We start from the raw sequence: 20,080 nt of genomic DNA, 5'->3' as shown, positions 1-20,080 counted from the left end.
CAGTTGCTTCTTTGTGGATAGGCCTTCAGCACAATTTGCTTGGCTCAAATTTCATGCACAGATCGCCAACAAAAAAAAGCCCCAAAACAAAAATCAAAGGAAAAAATAATCAAGCACAAGACCAAGATTTAATGATTTCCCACCAAAATCCCTTCTAAATTCTCACCCTCCTCAAAAAGACAAAGCAAAAAAATCTCACTTCCATGGCGACGTCAATCTCACCCCTCCACTCCTCCCTCTTCTCCTCTCCTTCGAAGCCCAAACCTTTCTTCAAGATTCTCGCCATGGCCCCTAAAAAGAAGGTAACTTCGCATTCAAGTCCAGTTTTTTTTTTTTTACTCAAGACCCCCTGACTCTCCTCTAAATAAAACCCCCACCCCTCAAAATCACAGGTCAACCGCTACGACGACAACTGGAAAAAACAGTGGTTTGGCGCCGGCCTCTTCGCCGAGGGCAGCGAAGACGTCAACGTCGACGTCGTCAGGAAACTCGAGCAGCGAAAAGTCCTAAGCGGAGTCGAAAAGGCCGGGCTTTTGTCGAAAGCGGAGAGCCTAGGGCTCACATTGTCCTCAATTGAGAAACTAGGGTTTTTCTCTAAAGCTGAAGAGCTTGGGTTGCTGAGCCTCGCTGAGACTGCTGCTGACGTGTCGCCTTCGACGTTGGCTTCGTTGTCGTTGCCGCTGTTGGTGATGGCGATCACTGCCGTTGGATTGTTCGTCGGGTCGATTGTGCTCGCGGGGTTGCAGGAATCGGATTGAAGGAAGGAACGCGTGTAAGGTATCTGATGAAATGTTTGATTTTTGTTTGATTACTGTACGTTTCGTATGTTATGTCGGTATTTTTTTCTTGAATAATTTCTTGGTGCGTTGTTGATTTATCTGTAGAGTTCGCTCTCGCTCTTGTGCGCAATTATGAGTAGATGGTCCGAAAATGTTTCGATTTTTGTGAGTATATGGGTCTCTTATACTGTTGTAGATTAACTTACGAGAGCATTCTCAAAATTGCAAACCCATCATTTTGTTGTAACCTCAGGATACAATTTTGTTTGTATGGAAATTTTATAGAGTTGCCAACAACTATGGGAATTTTGGTCTTAGAATTTCTTTATTGCATAATTAGCATAGAAGCTAATTAGAGCATTCAATATATTGGAAATAAGGTGTTTGTGAACAGAAGACTAAACACGCGGTCCTCTGATTATCATTATCGTTTTATGACAATCAAGAATTGGTTTTTTGGATCCTAAAGTGATGTGGTTTCGTAGAGATCTTCCAACTTAGAAGACCAAGCTTTAGTTACCATGAGCTGATTCAAGTCCATGTGATCTTCTAAAGAAAAATGCGGTTCTAGCGATGGCAACTGTAATCAGCATCCATCGACGACTGAGTTTCTGTGGCAGTGTGGAGAGTCTAACTCGAGAAGGATTGATCAGATCAATGCATAGAGGACATCCTTATTTAACTCGGTCCTATTTTTTAAATATAGAACAAACTAATGCGAGTTCTACTTTTGTATATGAATATGTTCTCAGTACTCTTTGAGCAGATATCGACATTCCTCTTATTTTCATTATATCACCATTCAAGCTTTTCTGCATCAAAGTAAAATCAGTGGAAAAAACAGATCATCAAGGCTTATTATTGTTGTTTTAACATCACTTACAACTATGTATTCCTTAATTTCCTATAGTTACCATCTTGAAGATGTGCACCTTTTGTTGCGATTAATTTCTTGGTGACATCTCTCATGCATTCGGTTGCTGGGCATTTCTTTAGTGCATACGAGCCCAATTCTAAGCACAGAAGCTAAGCATGCATTTAAATTTCCTCTGATTATTTTGCTTCTAGTCCTTTTATTATGATAGTCCTATATTCTTTCTTTCTTTTTTACATGTTGTTTGTCAATTAACTCCGCTTAGTGCTATGTATACTTTCAGCACTGCTTGTCCCAAGCCAAGATAAAGGAGGAGGGTTGTGTTAGGTAGCCGACAGCTAGCGTAAAACATAGTCGGGTCCACATGAAAAATGAATCATATTATATACTCGTTGGGGCGTCCCACAACGACGCGTTGCATCGATGTCATCTCGATGCAATGATAAGTAAGCAATGGTGGTTTGCTAGGTTTGCTAGGGCGTCCCTCGGAAGCAACGCATTACATCGATGTCACCCCGGTGTAATGACAAGTAAGCAATTGTTCTAAGAATCTACAACCTCTAATAAGTTACATAATAGTATTAGGCATAAGCTAGAACGGTCTAAGAGAAAAAATGGTAGAAGACTTTTACAAGAAAATAGAATTAGAGTGGCTACTTGAAATATAGGTACACTTACCGGAAAGACTATAGAATTAGTGGATGTCATGCTTAGAAGAAAGATAAATATAATTTGTTTATAAGAAACTAAATGAATAGGTAAAAAATCTAGAGAAATTAAAAAGACCGAATGTAAACTTTGGTACACGGGAAAAGAGAAGAATAGGAATGGAGTAGCCGAGTAGGTGTTTTGTAGATAATATAATAAAAGAAAGTATTGTAGAGGTAAGAAGTATTGGAGATTAAATAAACTAATAAAAATTGTCTTAGGCGTAGAGGTTATTAATATTATTAGTACTTACGTGCCACAAATAGGCTTGTCCGAGAATACTAAAAGGAAATTTTGGGATAGATTAGATGAATTAGTACAAGGAGTCCCATTTGAAGAGATTATTTATAGGAGGAGATCTTAATGGGCATGTTAGTAAGGATAATAACGGATATGAGAGGATACATGGAGGTTTCGGGTATGAAGATAAGAACGATATGGGTAAATCAATTTTAGAGTTTGTAATATTGTATGACTTGATAATAGCAAATACACTTTTCAGAAAAAGGGATGAACACGTAATAACATTTAAAAGTGGTTTTAATAATAGTCAAATAGACTTTTTTCTTACTAGAATGGCGGATAGGTTAATATGCAAAGATTGTAAAGTTATACCAGGAGAGTGTTTAAGTACACAATATAGATTGTTGGTCTTAGACATATCTATTAAGAAGTGGAGTAGAAAAACTAACGTGAACAAGAGACTAAGAACTAAATGGTGGAATTTAAAAGGAGAGAATTTAATACATTTTAAAGATAAAATAATGAAAGAAGATATATGAAACATAGATAATGAGACTAATATTATATGGAATAGCATGTCTTCTTATATTAGGAAAGTTGCTAAAGATATACTAGGAGATTCTAAAGGTTGTAGATTAGATGGTAAGAAGAGTTGGTGGTGGAATGAGAGTGTGCAAAAGGTTATTAGAGAGAAGAAAACTTTATATAAATAGTAGCAAAAGTGTAGGAGTAGAGAAAATTTAGAAAAATATAAACTAGTAAGGAAATAAGCAAAAAGAGTGGTTAATGAGAATAAATACAATGTTTATGAAAAATTTTATAAGAAGTTAGAACCTAAGGGGGGAGAGAGAGAGAGAGATAAGTTTGCTAAGATTAGAGAAAGGAAGAGTAGAGATTTGAGTAATATTAAATGTATTAAAAGTGAGGATCAAAGAGTTCTAGTGACCGACGAAAAAATAAAAGAGAGGTGGAGGAGTTACTTTTATCAATTGTTTAATTATAACCAAACAAGTGGGGCAAAATAGAGATTTAGTGAATAATAGGAACTATAAATATTGTCGAAAAATTAGGATTAACGAGGTTAAAGATGCTTTAAAGAAAATAAAAAGTGAAAGAGCCGTAGACCGGACGATATCCCTATTGAAGTTTAGAAATATCTTGGAGATATAGGCTTACGATGGTTAACTAAACTATTTAATAAGATTATCGAGACAAAAAGAATCCCGAATAAGTGGAGGATTAGTACTTTGATACTGATATATAAGAATAAAGGGGATATACAAAGTTGATTAAATTATTAAGGTATAAAACTCGTGAGTCATACTATAAAACTTTGGGAGAGAGTAATTGAGCAAAGACTAAGAAAAGAGACAAATATATCTAAAAATTAATTTGATTTTATGCTTGGGATGTCAACTATGGAACATATACATATTTTAGACAATTGATGGAGAGATATATAGAGAGAAATGATCTACATATGGTTTTTATCGATCTAGAAATACGTTATGATAGAGTGCCTAGAGAGGTAATGTGGTGGGTGTTAGAAAAAATATATATATCTAGTATATATATTGATGTGATTAAATATATGTATGATAGAGTAACAACTAGAGTAAGAACTAATGAATGAGAGACTAAACCATTTCCTATTACCATAAGTTTACCCCAAGAGTCAGCTTTAAGTCCTTATCTTTTTACATTAGTTATAGACCAACTTACTAAGCACATGCATGATAAAATCCTATGGTGCATGTTATTTACCGATGATATAGTATTAGTTGATAAAACTAGAAGAGAGATTATTTCTAATGTAGAAAGATGGAGACAAGCTCTTGAATCTAAAGAGTTTAGAATTAGTAGAACAAAAACAGAATATATTGAGTGCATTTTTAGTAAAACTAGGAAAGGAAGAGATCCTATGGTACATATTGATGGTCAATAAATACCTAAAACTAATCATTTTCGCTATTAAGGATCAATCATTAGGCATGATGGTAAGATAGAGGATGATGTTGTGCATCGAACAAATCGAGATGGTTGAAATGGAGGAGTGCTTCAGGAATCTTATGTGATCGTTGAATACCAATAAAACTAAATGAAAAATTTTATAAGATGGTTATAAGACCAACTATGCTTTATGGCTTAGAGTGTTGGGCAATTAAAAAACATGTTTAAAAAATGAGTGTAGCAGAAATGAGAATGTTGCCATGGTTTTTCTGGATATACATTAAAACATAGGATAAGAAATGAGTACATCCATAGTAAATTAGAGGTTGCGCCTATTAAGGATAAAATGAGAGAGAATAGATTAAGATAGTTTGGTCATGTACAATGGAGACCCCTTACTGCACCGATTAGAAAAAGCAATAATATTAGAGTTAATGGTGCTAGAAGATCTAGAGGTAGACCTAGAATGATTTAGTTAGAAGCAATTAAGAAGGATATGATTAAGACTAATTTAACGAATGAAATGCCCATAACAGAAAGGAATGGAAACATAGGATTCATGTAGCTGACTCCAAATATTTTGTATAAAAGCTTGGTTGTTGTTGTTGTTGTTGTCGTATGTTGTTTGTCGATTGTCCTACTCATAGTTCTGTATGATAACCTTTAACGACTTGGGTTTGACAGCAAAAGACTCGCATATGTTAGTAATATCTTGGAGAGCTCATTGTGGGGACGGTGACATGGTTGGAGAGCTAGGGTTTTCGAGTGGCCGAAGACAAATTCTATGTTATTTGTTGGGGGGAATTTGCAAAATAGTTCGTTTTTGCTAATTATTTAGCAAAATAGACCGTTTTGTTAAATAATTAGCAAAATAGAACTCTTTTTGGCCAACAGGCCAAAAAGATGTCTATTTTGCAAAACAACTCAGAAAACATACGGGACTAGTAGTCCCGTATATTTTAATCACGGATTAGTGAATTCAAAAAATTTCACAAAACATTGAGATGAACTCAGAAAACATACGGGACTAGTAGTCCCATATGTTTTCTGAATCACTAATCCGTGATTAAGTTGGCTCTAAACATACGGGACTAGTAGTCCCGTATGTTTTCTGAGTCTTGTTTTTCAAAATCGACCTCTTTTTTTTCAAAAGAGATCTATTTTGCTAATTATTTAGCAAAACGGTCTATTTTTCTAAATAATTAGCAAAAAACGGACTATTTTGCAAATTTTCCCTATTTGTTGTGTTTAAATGTTTGTCGAAACCCTTCAAGGTTTTTTTTTTTTTTTTACATGCGGTGATTGCTGTTCTTCACATATTCTGGAGCGTGAACTGTGCGATTTTTACGATGGAAATACTGAAGACCAATGTTGAAAATGCTAGGCTTTATGGTGGTTGTTATAGCTGTCTTCGTGGTTTGATTTTTATTCTGCTCACCGTCAGATTCAGATCAGTTGGCGGCCAGACAAACTAGTGAGGGTTTCTTTGTGTTGTGAATCTTGTGATGTTTATTCAAAATCTCTGATGCGAGGTGACACGTTTTTAATTTAGCAGTGCTCTATTTCTTATGGAGAAAAAGTTTCAATGCGCTTTGATCGATATCCTAAAATTTCCATCCAGTTTTAGCTTTGATATTCTGAAGTTTAAATTTGTCGAAATGATACGCTTGAAGTTTTTAAGCTATACCCCATTAACTTCACGAAGAGGGGATAAATTACTAAATACCCTTTTTTATTTTTCAAGTTTTTATTTGCAATGTAGGATTTTCTTTCCAATTTTCTCTATTGCTCCAACGTATAATTCCTAAATTAGCTCCAAATTCGAGGCGAACATGTAGTTAATTTCTGTCGGTTTTTAGTTAGTATGTTGAATTGTGATTCATGTGTATGTATCTGAGAAAAGAAAACATTATCTTCATTGTAAATTTGATTAAAAAAACCACTCATAATCATAATAATAGCAGATGTAACGTGAATGAGAAAGTTTTTCTCATCAAAATTTACTACACTTTTTAAAGAAGGTTAAGAATGGACTGGGGTTTATGTTTTATAAAGGGCATGTTTAGCAACCTTCCATCATGGAACCAAGTTTGCACTTGGTCTCATTTGGGAAGTGTTTATGTTAGAAAGTTGATATGTAATTTGGGAGAGGTTAAACTCGGTTTCTGCATTCCTTAATTGCTTTTGATAGTTAATCTTCTGCTGAGGATCTTGAAACTATACTTTGTTGCACAAGTAACAAAGGTTAGAGGTGGATCCCTCCGGCGTGCCCTCCGACACTCAAGTCATGTTTCTAGTTAATCTGAAGAGAAAAACAAAGTCTAGGCTTATTGACTTTTGGTGTATGATATTGCGTACCGTGGGTTGATGGAAATCGCCATTATTGATAGAGGGTTCATAGAGGCACGTTGGTAAATTTCGCCGAGTATGTGCAATTCTGGTTCAGACCAACTTTACATGTGCCTGCAGTTAATTGGTCGTGTCGCCTTTATACAATGATGGGATTGTTGGAGTAAAGGCATGTCCGAGGAGCTTTGAAGGCTCTTGCCGTTAGTAAGGTCATTAAGGCTGGCCGGAATTATTTGTTGACAGTGACAAGGCGGCGAAATGCGGACACTGACTGTATGTTCATTAAATGCAGTGTAACTTTTGATCAATGCTTGTCAGGTCGTTTCATTGTTTTAGACGTGTTGTATTAGGTCCAAGTGGAGAGTCATCTAACAGAGTCTGGATCAGAAGCGCCTTTCGTCTTGGATTTGGATCACAAGGTAGGTCAGTTGACTTATCACCCCGCTTACGCTTGCAGATGCCCGGGGAGTCGGCCAGTTACATAGCAACTCTCATTGGGTTTGATAATTTTCAAGGTATAACAGGAAGAAACTTGTTCGCCCAGTTTTCCAAAGCAAAAAAAAAGGTCTAAAATTGGGTTTTTTTTAATTTACCCTCCTTTAGATCAAAATGGAATCAGTTTACTTCTAAACTTGGCCATTCCTGGTTTAGTTTTGAGGAGCTCGTCAAACATGCGGGCTCTACATTAAATAGATTAAGTAGAGAGCAAGCATTTCTTGGGGGATCCTTTTAGACCAAGGGTTATAAAGGTCAAAAGAAGTATCATGTGACAGCTACTTGATAACTTTAAAACGAAGTTTTTAACGGTCATAAAATGGAAGGTAACTAAAGTGTAATATTGCTGGAACTTTGTGGTATAATCTGCTCAAATTTGAACTTCAAGATATCAATTGTAACAATGTACGAAACTTCATGTTATTAACATGCAATTAACCCAAAAAAAATCCTATAGAGATCCTCTATAGAAAGTAATGCGAAAAAGAAATAAAAGGCGATTCTCCTACTATAAATTTAAATTTATGTAAATAATAAATATGAGTTCAGACTAGGGGTGTTAACGGAGCGGAAACGGCTCGGATATGGTACTTATCATATCCATATCCGCTTACCTATCTTGGATACGGATACGGTTACGGATATACATCGGTAAGAAAAATTCATATCCATATCCACTAAAATCGGATACGGTTTCGGATATAGATGCGGATATATAAACGGATTTGCATGCGGATACAAAAAGAATATGAGAAAACTAGATAGTATTCAGAAAAATATAGTCAAGTGATACAAAAAGAGTTTGTTAATATGTTCATTATGATTGAAAAGCTAAGATTAGACATCTTGATCATGAAAATTAACCACAAATCCATAATCTAATAATCGAAACTATCGTAAGAGTATGACCAATATGTATTCGGATATTTTCGGATATGAATACGGATATTTCACTACAAAACCATATCCGTAACCATATCCTATCGGTTATAGATTTGAGTAACCATATTCGTATCCTAACGGATACAGTTACGAATATTTCCTCCGATACTGATACAGTTTGGCACCCCTAGTTTAGACGGTTAAAGTAACAACGCGAACACAATGTTGGTCCGGTACAAACAACAGCAGATAAGGGCAATCGACAACTTCAAAGATGGTAGCATGCACAAGTCTCGCTCACTCCTTCTGAGTATCATGCGAACACAATGTTGAGCCGGTGTTAAATAACACATAAATACGTGTAATCGACAACTTCAACGTTGGTAGCACGCACAAGTTTTGCACACTCCTTGTGAGTATCATGCGTCCCCTGTAGAAAAGTTTATTGGAGATGTTTTGAATTAGTGAAATTTTCAAGTTCTAACTACATGCTTGAGAAATTTTTAACTACAATTCAATTTTTTTTCTTTTCCTAAGAAAAAAAGGACTCTCATTTTCGCATGCAATAAAAAAGATCGGCGTCCAAGCCAATAGAACCCAAAAGCCAGCGCTCACGTCACGTCTCTAGCGTATTTCAGAAATGTAACAGAACTTGATACCAAAGTTTGTTCTTTTTCCATCTTTTTCGAACAAAAATATTTTCATTAATAGAAATTAAACCACATTCATGACTTTTGTCTTTTTTAATTTTTCCTTTTCTTTCCTAAATCGTCTTCGAACACTGAAACGGCGTGATCCTGCGTCCTTATATAAACAAAATGTCAGGCCTTTATTCATTCGCATTTCAAAACGAACAAATGAAGTGAGAAATGAGTGGTAATTCTTCTTCCGACGATCGCCAGGCGGTGAGCGTACCGCCTCAGTGGGAGGCGGGCCACCCGTTATCGTTGTTTGCGGGCCCGGTAACAGCGGCAAGTCTTTGTTCTCTCGCACTCTCCTCAATACTCTCTTGAAGAGGTAAATTTTGCAATTTTGTGATAGAATTTTCGAATTTGCTCACTGGGTTTTGTTCTTCTTGATGAAAACTTTATGGGATTGTGATAAAACTAGAAATGGGTTCATCAAGATCGTTATAGAATGTAAATTTGTTGGTGGGTTTAAATAAATTTATAAAAAAAAACCTTTGTTTGGGTGAAATTCAATTTTGACGCGCTATTCTGCTTTTTTGCTTCTTTATAGTTAAATTGGTTAAAAAAATTTCACATTTTGCTGTTTAATCAAGTGGGCTTTTTCACAGTGCTCAAGGTTTGCTCTGTTTAATTTTCCTTCTTTAGTGTTAGTGGGATTGTAAATTCTTTGATATTAATCCTTCACATCTTTATATTTTGATATCAGTCCCTCAAATCTTATAAATATGTTGAAATTATTCCCCCTATTTAGGGGCTGTTTGATCTTGGAAACTTCAGAAAATCCCAAAGTCTTATGCAAATCCTCCATAGTTCAAGGGGGGTTTGTGAAATTTACTCTTTTTCCTGGACAATGCTCATGATCACGACATTTTTCTTGGTTAATGTCGTTTTCTAAAATTAAAATTGTATTTTCATTCAACCACATGTGTTTCTCAGATATACTAAAATCAGGTCCACTCATCATTTATTAGTTCGATCAAGTTAACATTGGTTCCAATATATGTATATGAATTTTGTAATAGAGACATAAACTCTACTCTTTTAGAGACTATGTTGGCGCCTGTGACTAAATTTGGAATAATATAGATAAATCTGTTAGAGAGCTAAAGTGCTATATTTTAAAACTTTTTTAAGTTTAGTTGCTGTACGCTTATGGAAAATTGTGCTTAAAGCAATATTTGACTTACTCCGGTGCAATGATCCCAATGCCAAATTGCTTTCACGAACAGCAAAACAGTACACTGGTGTGCACCGATCAAGTACTGTCAAGATCCCTCGATCTACAAGATCTTTTGGTCAAGGCAAAGATCTCCTCGATCTGTAATAATCTTTCGGTTCAAAACCTTTCGGTTCAAGTAAAGATCTCCTTGATCTGTTAAAACCTTTCGGTTCAGACAAAGATCTTTTGATCTGTAATAAGCTTTCGATTCAAGGCTATGTTCCTTCGGGCACAGACTAAAGCTTACACGCTTTCAAACTCTGTAGCAGCAGCACAACAACTTAAACACTTCAATGTGTTTTTTCGTATATATCTTAGAGCTGCTCCAAGATGCTCTATTTATAGGCCTCTGAGGTCATCTCAATTGTCATTTGACTGTTACAAATCATAATGACAATTATGATTGTAACAGCAAATGACTTAATTGTTATAACTGATGCATGTAATTTTAATTGTTGCATGTAGAAACGTCTGAACGCGAGGGTCGCTTTTCTATGTAAGGCGAGGGTCGCTTTTCTATGCAACGCGAGGGTCGCTACCAGCCCCGCGCGAACGCGAATGTGAACTCGAGGGCCACGTTCCCTCTTGCGAACGCGAGGGTCGCGTTCCCTCTCGCGAACACGAGGCTTACCCAAGCTGCGAACGCGAGGCTCGCATGCTGCGAAGCAGCCTGCGTAGCGCCACCTAGCCCCAATGCCTCCGTGCGAAGTGCAAAGTGCGCCTTACAAAACGCCACTTAGCGCCTCAACCCGATTAGCCTCAATCCTCGGCCCATTGGCCTACGGCTCATGGGCCATGGCCCACGACCCACTAGAACTTATGAGGGATTAATTGAATAAAAACAATTCTCAGCTTACCGTTGGCAAGCCTCGAACACATGATATTTTGTAACACCAAAACTTTAACTTTCCACTACGCTACTAAGAATTTCTGAAAAATACCAGTAATTAATAAATACATAGTTTGAAAACTCATTTTTGAAAAGCGGTTTTGACCAAAAAATCCAACAGATTATTCAATCATGTTCTTGAATTTGTCAAAAACTTATAATCGTTTTTTAGTACTACATCGGTGCTTGTTATTATCCCTTTTGGGATTTAGATACAGTAAATTGCATCCTACGTGTGTATTTTATCAACATAGATTTAATGTATGTTATGTTCATACTTTGATATTTCATCAATATAGGAAATTTTTTGTAGGTACAAGAAGGTAGGCTATTTGGATACAGATGTGGGTCAGCCGGAGTTCAATACTCCTGGTTGTGTCTCCCTTCACATAATCGATAAGCCAACACATGGTATTGTTCTTTTGAATTGAATTCGGATTATTTCTCTTTATTTTTCTCTGCAGATATTTTTCTTTCTCACTTAAAAATTTTTAGTTACTAGTCTATATCAACTGCTGAGGATCTTTTTGTTTTCACAATTCTTTGCAGACCTCACAATTCTCTGCTTGAAGACTCCAGAGAAGTAGGTTCTCTTATTTCAATCCCTTATAGCGACTCATACCATGAGTGAATTATCCAAAATAAAATAAAATTCTAGGAATGTAATATTTCTTACCACCGTGGAAATTTTAATATATCAGAATAAGCTGCATGAATTCAGAAGCAACACTTCTCTAAAATTAGGAGGAAGTGAAAAAGATTAAAGGGGAAACTCAAAGTACAATCACCTTCATTACCCCTAGTGGCGTAGCTAGGAATTTTTTTTGCCCTGGGCGAAAAAATAATTCTGGCTGACGATGAATCCCAAGGCGCAAATATCAACGAAGGAGATGCCTCGTCCTCCTACTCCTTCATCGTCGGAGTCGGCACAAAACCTAGTTTTGAGCGAGGAAGCGAGGAGAAGCTCATCGAGCTCGGCCGTCGAGGGGCTTCCTTTTGTCCATACGCCGATGTTGGCTACGTCACTGCTCTAGAGATGCGCATGTATTAAACATTTTGCACCAATTAAACTAAGGGGGTCTATATCCTACGTCACTGCTCTAGAGATGCGCATGTATTAAACATTTTGCACCAATTAAACTAAGGGGGTCTATATCCACAACAAGTAAACTAAGGGGGTCTATATATATTTTCACATTCTTGCCCTGGGCAGCTGCCCAGGGCAAGTTGCTTGTGGCTCCGCCTCTTACCCCTCAACAGCTCTCCAATCTGTACATGCTTGCATTGCTTTTATTAAACTACTTGTTGATTCCTACTCTTAATATACAGCTAATGCTGCATATCAGGTGCTTCTTCTATGGTGATGTAAATTGCCAGAAGGACAAAAATGTTTATCTGAATAGTATCCTCAGTCTATATGATTATTTTCATGAGGAGTTTTATCAACCTAATGAGATTAATGATCCTGGGAGAAAAATGATGCCTCTTGTAGTGAACACATCGGGATGGGTGAAAGGTATACTTCCATGTTCACCACTGACTTTAACAGCTTCTCTACAGTAACTCTTGGAGAGTTAAAATGCCCTTCTAACTTCAACTTGAATTTCCTCTGGTTTAGGTGCTGGCTATGATCTCTTGGTGAAAATGCTGAGGCACATATCTCCAACTCACGTAGTTCAAATTCGCGTCTCTGCAGAGAGCAAAAATCTACCCAAAGGGTTGTTTTGGTTGGATGAGAATCACCAGAGATCGAGTAACTCAATTGAAATTTGTGCTGCAGTAAAGGACTCTTCTAGGTAAACTTTCTGTTGAAGAATCTATGTTATTTATGAAATATTGATCTTATGCAAAAAAATTCAGTACTGATTATGTTCTTCTTTTTAGTGTGTCAATGCGCAAGGATGCTGCACATGTTCTCAGAGACGTTCGTATAATTGCATACTTTAGGCAGTGTCTTCCACAAGAGCTAGCCATTGCAACATACAAAGATCTTGTTCGTAATTTGGCTTCTGCTCCTGCTCATGAAATCTCTCTTTCAAGAATCAGAGTTATTGAACTCCACTGTGAGGGCAATGATAACATTTCTCACAGTTTGAAAGCTAAGATTGTTGGCTTAGGAATCAGTACTTCAGTCCCTCCTTCGCCTGCGAACGCCTCATCGAATTGTGTTGGACTTGGTACATGCTACTCTATTATCTTCTCCTCTTATATCAGCATTGCGAATTTTGAGTTAATTTTCCGAAAATTGTTTGTAAGATATATATTTCTGATGTCGATATCAACAGGATTTGTCAGAGCTGAAGATGTTTCGAAGGATCTAATGTATGTTATTACGCCTGTGCCCCTTCGCATTCTGGAGAAGGTGGACATTATTTTAAAAGGTTGTATCGAAGCTCCTGCTTGTTTATTACAGGTGAATCCCCTTCTTAGCTTTTGTATCGCTTGTGTTTCTTCTAAATATAGTTTGCTCACATGAAGTCCTTCTCTTAGGTACAAGAAATAGATGCCACTGATAGCTAGAAGAGAGAAATAAGTTTCCATCTCCTCTCTACTTAGCAAAAGCATCAAGATTGCAAGGGAAAATGAATACGGAATGAAAGAAGAAAAGATCACAGAGAAATTGGTTTGCACTAGTTTTAGGTTATACCTACCAGGAGAGAAGTCTCTTTGCTTTAGATTCCTGGAATTATTCGAACTTGCAATATTTCTATTTCAAGATGTTTCTGCATTAGTCAAAGTGATGACATTGTTTCCACTTCTTTTCATCTCTCTCAATATAAATATAATTGCTTTTTATAGAAAACTTGGATCTAAAACACCTCAACTATAAACAATAAACATTAAACTACAAATAGAAAATGAAGAGATTGCTGGAATCATAGTCCCCGGCAAACAAGAATTGAAATAAAAATGTTCTGAAATGTAATAGGGCTGCACTCTAATCTCAGTACATAGAATACAAACTTCCCAACATACAAAATTTAGCAGACAAGACCAAGCCAATAAATATAAGTTATGTCAATAATCATACAAGCCCTCGACTACGACAAAAGCTTATTTCTAGATCACAATTCCACAAATCATTCAATAATCATACAAGCCCTCGACTACGACAAAAGCTTATTTCTAGATCACAATTCCACAAATCATTATGACTGCACAAATACTACAATCCATGGAAACAAAAAGCTTATTTCTAGATCACAATTCCACAAATCATTATGACTGCACAAATACTACAATCCATGGAAACAGCACTTACAGCTTTTTGGAATACCATAGCAGCCTCCAGCATACTGCCTATATTCATTGCCGAGCAATCTCCTTCCATTGCTGTACTCCTTGCTGTCTCCTTGCCTTTTTGCTCATTTGCTTGATTAATGACTAGCGGCGCTAAGATTACCGTGGCATCGGTTAGAAACACTAGTAAAAGTGGTCTAAAGCTGGTTATGCTTCCTAGAGCATTAATCCCCAATGAATAGCCATGATATGATAAAACCACCAACAGGGCTATAATAACTGAACAAACAAGTCGAATATTCTCTGAAGCAGAGATTGAGACGCTGATTCTTCTTGGTGTGAAGATTGTGTGGCTCATTTTTGGTGCAGCGTCTGTAGTTCGATCACTTCCTTCAACTGATAATCTAGTGACAGCTGAAGTTGTCGGTGACACTGCACCATGTTGATTTTTTGTCTCGTGTTTCACAGATTCTTCAATCTCGTAATTAGATATTTCATCGCTTGACTCAGTTTTAGGTTGCACTCTAGAGATTTCATTGCTTTCCTGACTTTTGGTTGTTACAGAACCTGCGACATCCTCAGCAAGGAAAGTACCTGTAACATACCCAAGTTTTCCAATGAGCTTAAGCAAGCATAATCTTTGACAAGAAATTTATTAGTCTACCAAATGCATACTCGGATCTTAATGCAGCAACAAGCCTTTCTCTGAGACTCTTGTTTCCATCGACTCTGTCTCAAAATAACAACTACCGTATCATTTTTAATTGCTTCTAGGTCCTAGCAAATAATCTTCAATTGAAACAGCATTTTAACTTCTTACAAGTACATTCATGTCTTACCCTATTTCTTAGCATGTTACCACACATCCATCTCAGAATTCCTTCTTTCTAGATTCTTTCGACATGTTCTTTCTTAACCATCCAAATCATTTAATTTCATAGGTCTTTTACGATCAGAAATTTCAGAACAATCTGTAGCATTTCAGGGATTTGAGGGGTTTTAATTGCTATTATGAAGAATAGCCCATGGATCTACTGATTAAAACAATTAAAACTATGTAGTAACCATTAAAACAATGAGACGTTAAACAAAACGTTGTCTCTGAAACTCCATGTTGGTGATTGACAAAACCTTCATGATCATTAGTCTTGGCAAAACCTTACATGATCATTAGTCATAACTTCATCGCTAGTAGTGACAGGCTAATTTTTAATCAAAGTCATACAATACATCCAAGGATATCAAAGTAAATTAAAACTATGTACTAACATAAATTTGTAAAAGGAATATATCACAATGCATTTCCATTACAAACAAATGCTCTAGAAAAGGATTATCTGAACTTCAAAACCCCAAATTGTATACCATTTTTTTTAACTTTGACACCCCATGGTTTTTTCCAACATTCTGACACTTTGATACCCTAAAATTTACGCATTTTTAAACTTTGATACTCTAAAATTTTATTTTTGACACTTTACGTCGTGTAAAGTTTTGGGGTATCAAAGTGTCAGAAAAAGCTTTGGGGTATCAAAGACAACAAAAAGTGTAAACTTTGAGCTATCGAAGTGCCAAATAAAAATTTGGGCCATCAAAGTTTAACAAGATGTAAACTTATGGGTACCAAAATGCAAGTAAACCCTTCAGAAAATGAGCAAGGGAAAAGCACAAGACCCCTCGTGCAGCAGCATATCCTATTAGCTAAGGCACTATGAATCAGAGTGGATTATTTTTTTCTTCTTCCTCGAGAATTGAGGATTTATCGCACAATATGGAAAGTGGACTTCCACCTCATTGATTTTCACTTGACAAAATTTTGACTTTGTAGTAAAACATCCTCCCCTTTTGTCTGGGTTCTGGTTTCAGTCAGTTATGGGTGACAAATTTTAAGATGAAGTCAAACAAAGAAAAATTGCAAAGCTAAATGTAACCTGCGGTGCACGCGAATGGTTCAATTTCTCATTGGATGGCCAAGAATTACCATGTCTGCATCAAAGTTTGTTTCTTTATTACCTGTATCATTTTCTGACCACCAAAAGTTTCAATTTCACTCGGGTATTCTACAATCACATAAGACGCTAATTCTCCAAATAATTCCGCACTAACTAATCATCCAATTGTTTCCCTTACTTCTCTCAGCAATAATTCGTATAACAATAGCATGGATTAGAGTAGTAAGCCTAGAAATTTGTGATTGGGGATTGGGGGGAAAAGGGGGAGGGAAAACATTTTTAGGGGTAATTACCGGCAGGTGGCGGTGAAGCATCCTCCATCCTCTACTCTCTCTCTCTCTCTCTCTCTCTCTCAATAGATTTGTTCGATCTCGTTGCCCTGCAGTTCCCTTGACATCTGATGTGGGGTTACGTGGCATGGGTCCGGGTCGGATCATACGAAACTCCGATCGGCAAGCGGTTGGGTTTCTCTTGGGCCTGCGGGCACACTCTGTGAGCTAGACGGGTTAAGGCCACGCCTTCCCCCAAAAAAAAACAAAGGAACAAAATTAATATTTAATAACATTTTTAATAAGGCTATATGTGAGAAACCTCTCAACTTTGGGCTATTACTCAATAACCTCCCATAACTTTGAAAATAGGACAAAATCTCACCTAAGTTAAGGGCTCAGAGCACCCCTTTTAAGTTTGAGATTTCATCATAAAACCCTCCTAGCGGCGCGAATCGAATTTTTACTTGCAAAAACATCTCTCTGCCTAATTGTACTTGCTCGCGCAAATTTTGTGTTTTTTTAGCCTATTTGGAGGATATTCTGATAAAATAAACTTAAAGGGATCTTTCTATTAACCCCTAAATTTTAGAGGGGCTACGTTTTTTTTTCTCTCTCTTTTTTTTGGGGGGGAGGGGGGTGCGGGGATTGCTTCGAACATTTTGAAAGTTATAGGAGGTAATTTGATAATAGTTCAAAGGTAAGTGGGGTTTTTTGTGATATTTACCCAACTTTTAACTCATAAGGGTTGTTATCATGCATGTTATTATAGGAGCTATCATTTTTGGCTGGTTATGTTTGTGTGAATGACTCTTTAAAATGTGAGCAAGCAAGCAAACAAACAAACAATGTACATCATTGTATGAGGAGCGAACATATTAGGAACTTTCCTAATTTACAAGTTGTCAAATATGTTTGGCAACTTACTTATTTTTTCTTATAAGTATTTTATTTATTAGGTATATGGTGTTTGGTAAGGATTACTTATTTTACTTATTTGTTACTTATAAGTAGAGAGAAAATAAGTTAGATTTTCCCAACTTATTTTTTCTCTATTTATAAAGAACTTTCCTTATTTAGGCCAAAAGACGGGAAAAAACTCTCTCATTCCCTTTACTTAGTTAAATATTTTCTTATAAACTGATTAGTATTATTAATTAATTAGTTAATTAATTTATTAATCATTGACTAATTTATTTATTTATTAATAATTACGTATTAATACTTAATAATTGATCAATTATTTATTAACAATTAATTAGTTAACAAATTTGTTAATAATTTTTTTATTAATATAAAATTAACTAATCTCGATATTAGTAACTAATAATCACAAATGATATGTCATATATAAAAATATTTATTTAGAATAATACTAGTATGGATTTAATTACTAAATCTCGATATTAGTAATTAATAATTAAAAATAATTTAATCTATAAAAATATTTTAATCAAATATATTTCTTATTATGAGATAATTAATTTATAATTAATTAATTAATTAATTAATTTTATTAATAATGCTATTTCATTAGAATGAAATTAATTACATAATATAAATATTGAAATAATTAAATTTAAATCAACTATTTTTTAATTAATAAATAAATTTAATATTACTAATTATCTGGTTAATATAAAATGAATTAATTAGTCACAATATAGAGTTACAATAATATGTTTTTAAGTCATTTTTTATTTAACACAAGTTTTTTAATTATTAGTTTGCGAAACACATAACTACTTATATATTCTTATAAGTTGGGTTTATCAAACAACTTTCTTATTTTTTCCTACATTCTTATAAAGAGCTTTGATGATAAGTAACGACATCACTTCATGAAACATACAAGTTGAGAAGTTAAAACCTGGCATCATCAATAATTTGGAAGAAATTAAGAAGGGAAAATACCGGTAGAGAGAACGCCTTGAATTTCATTTTTGTTAGACCCAATTCTTAACCTTATTATTATTGTTTTTTAATCACGAGCTATTGTCTTGATAAAGACCAGCATTTGCTAGTGTCCAAAGTGTACATGCACGTGGTCGAGATACGTATATTTTGTGATGGATAAGTTTTAAGAACGCCACTTGCAACTTTATGCTCAGTCGGGGCCGAAAGAGAAAAAAATTTGAAGCGTAGTTCCAGGCTTTCTTGTTTTTTTTTTTTTTTTTTTTTTTTTGTTTTTTTTTTTTTTTTTTTTTTGTGTAAATGCTGAGTATTTCCGTGACAATTTATATAAACTAAGTCATTCGGAAACTTATTAACGTATGATAAGCTTGGCACGGAAACCAACCCAAAATCTATTGTTGCTAAAACCGCTTATTGGAGCTTGCGACCGGTGGATCTGGCATATAACTCCTCACAGTAGGGTTGCAAACGGTCCCACTTAAACTACGGTCGTATCCGGTTACTTATTAAGCTGTTTGGTTCCTTTTTTTTGGGTGGTAAATGTGGGGAAAGCTGCAAAAAATGTCAGCTTTTTGGCAGCTTTCCACCAAAATCAGCTCTTTAAAAGAATATTAAAAGAAAGATTAGTTCATATGGTGCAAAAGAGTTCATTAGTATATGTGTTTGTTATATATGAAAAGATAAGAGTAAATTTTTTTGATAATGAAAAATTAAAATTAATTCTCAAATATGTTAATCTAAGGGCTTGTTTGGATTGAGGGAAATGAGGGTGAAGGGAAGTTAGGGGAACCATTCACCTCCATTCACTTGTTTGGATTGAGGGAAATGAGGGTGAAGGGAAGTTAGGGGAACCATTCACCTCCATTCACCTTGTTTGGGAACACTTAGGAGGTGAAGTTAATTCACCCTAGTTCTCCTTAGTTCACCCCCTAATTGGGGTGTAACCAAGGGGAAGGGAACTCCCTTCCCTTCCCTTCCCTTCTCTCAGTTTCTCTTAACTTCCCTTCACCCCTTACAAATCCAAACAGGCCCTAAGGATTTAAACAACTGCAACTATATGACCAATGTGTATTTAGATATTTCAGATATGGATCCAAACATCTCACTACGTATTCACCTCCCCAATCATATCAATCATATCCTATTAGATATGTATCTGATCTGCCGATACAAATGTTTTTGCACTTCTACTCACTATGATGGAAGAATTGCAGCTGTGGGTCCCACCCCCCTGTTTTGTCTCACGCGAGTTGCAACTCGCGCGAGCCAAATGCTTTTTTCCGAAAGTTAAGGCTAGTTAGCATTAAGGACGGAAGGACTCATTAATTTATGTATGGAATTCACGTGAGAAGCAGAGAAGCAGAGAGGAAACTTAGAGAGTGGGATTGCTGAAAGGATTGCCCTTCGAAAGGCTACGATATTAATGGATATCTCTAGAAGCAATGACCCGGACCCAATGGATACCTACACCCAACTATTCCATTAATTGAACGACTGCGGAAGCTTCTCCTCATCCAACGCCCCTAAAGCGGGGGTGAGAATATCAACTTTCTCTTTACTTGGTTCGCGCAGCGCTCTCAAAAGCACACGACACGAGAATTAGCAAAAAAAAAAAAAAAAAGAACTCA

General features: G+C 35.9%; 3 protein-coding genes across 6 annotated transcripts; 2 read left to right on the top strand and 1 right to left on the bottom strand.

Moving 5' to 3' along the window:
• LOC109820604 lies at positions 1–6,154 on the top strand. Of its 4 annotated transcripts, none has more exons than XM_020386771.1 (3): positions 1–302; positions 393–777; positions 5,939–6,154. In XM_020386771.1, the coding sequence occupies exons 1-2, from the start codon at positions 204–206 to the stop codon at positions 756–758; spliced, it is 465 nt and encodes a 154-aa protein (XP_020242360.1). In that variant the 5' UTR covers positions 1–203; the 3' UTR covers positions 759–777; positions 5,939–6,154. The 4 variants fall into 4 exon arrangements, with proteins under 4 accessions (XP_020242360.1, XP_020242359.1, XP_020242357.1 ...); XM_020386770.1 differs by lacking the exon at positions 5,939–6,154 and adding an exon at positions 1,265–1,607; XM_020386768.1 differs by lacking the exon at positions 5,939–6,154 and adding an exon at positions 885–1,076.
• LOC109820820 (polynucleotide 5'-hydroxyl-kinase NOL9-like) lies at positions 7,162–13,853 on the top strand. The gene is made up of 10 exons (XM_020387014.1): positions 7,162–7,176; positions 7,254–7,326; positions 9,183–9,297; positions 11,391–11,488; positions 11,627–11,660; positions 12,424–12,593; positions 12,696–12,873; positions 12,962–13,254; positions 13,363–13,490; positions 13,568–13,853. The coding sequence occupies exons 1-10, from the start codon at positions 7,162–7,164 to the stop codon at positions 13,595–13,597; spliced, it is 1,134 nt and encodes a 377-aa protein (XP_020242603.1). The 3' UTR covers positions 13,598–13,853.
• Positions 13,954–16,590, bottom strand: LOC109820818. The gene is made up of 3 exons (XM_020387013.1): positions 16,563–16,590; positions 14,278–14,911; positions 13,954–14,141 (listed from the first exon to the last, which is right to left on the bottom strand). Exons 1-3 carry the CDS (start codon positions 16,588–16,590, stop codon positions 14,138–14,140), a joined length of 666 nt encoding a protein of 221 aa, XP_020242602.1. The 3' UTR covers positions 13,954–14,137.

The sequence above is a fragment of the Asparagus officinalis genome, chromosome 8 (assembly GCF_001876935.1).
Source record: "Asparagus officinalis chromosome 8, Aspof.V1, whole genome shotgun sequence".
Classification (NCBI taxonomy): Eukaryota; Viridiplantae; Streptophyta; class Magnoliopsida; order Asparagales; family Asparagaceae; genus Asparagus; species Asparagus officinalis.
Note: the sequence above shows the minus strand (reverse complement) of the source record. Positions and strands in the feature narration are given on the sequence as shown.

What these genes read in the sequence shown, in the direction of transcription:
- LOC109820604 (XM_020386771.1), top strand. Translation starts at nt 204, where the DNA reads ATGGCGACGTCAATCTCACCCCTCCACTCCTCCCTCTTCTCCTCTCCT. An exon ending in CCATGGCCCCTAAAAAGAAG is followed by an intron (nt 303 to 392) that starts GTAACTTCGCAT and finishes TCAAAATCACAG; the next exon opens with GTCAACCGCTACGACGACAA.
- LOC109820820 (XM_020387014.1), top strand. An exon ending in GGATTTGGATCACAAGGTAG is followed by an intron (nt 7,327 to 9,182) that starts GTCAGTTGACTT and finishes GACGATCGCCAG; the next exon opens with GCGGTGAGCGTACCGCCTCA. An exon ending in AATCGATAAGCCAACACATG is followed by an intron (nt 11,489 to 11,626) that starts GTATTGTTCTTT and finishes AATTCTTTGCAG; the next exon opens with ACCTCACAATTCTCTGCTTG.
- LOC109820818 (XM_020387013.1), bottom strand. Translation starts at nt 16,590, where the DNA reads ATGGAGGATGCTTCACCGCCACCTGCCG. An exon ending in TGCTTCACCGCCACCTGCCG is followed by an intron (nt 14,912 to 16,562) that starts GTAATTACCCCT and finishes GGTATGTTACAG; the next exon opens with GTACTTTCCTTGCTGAGGAT.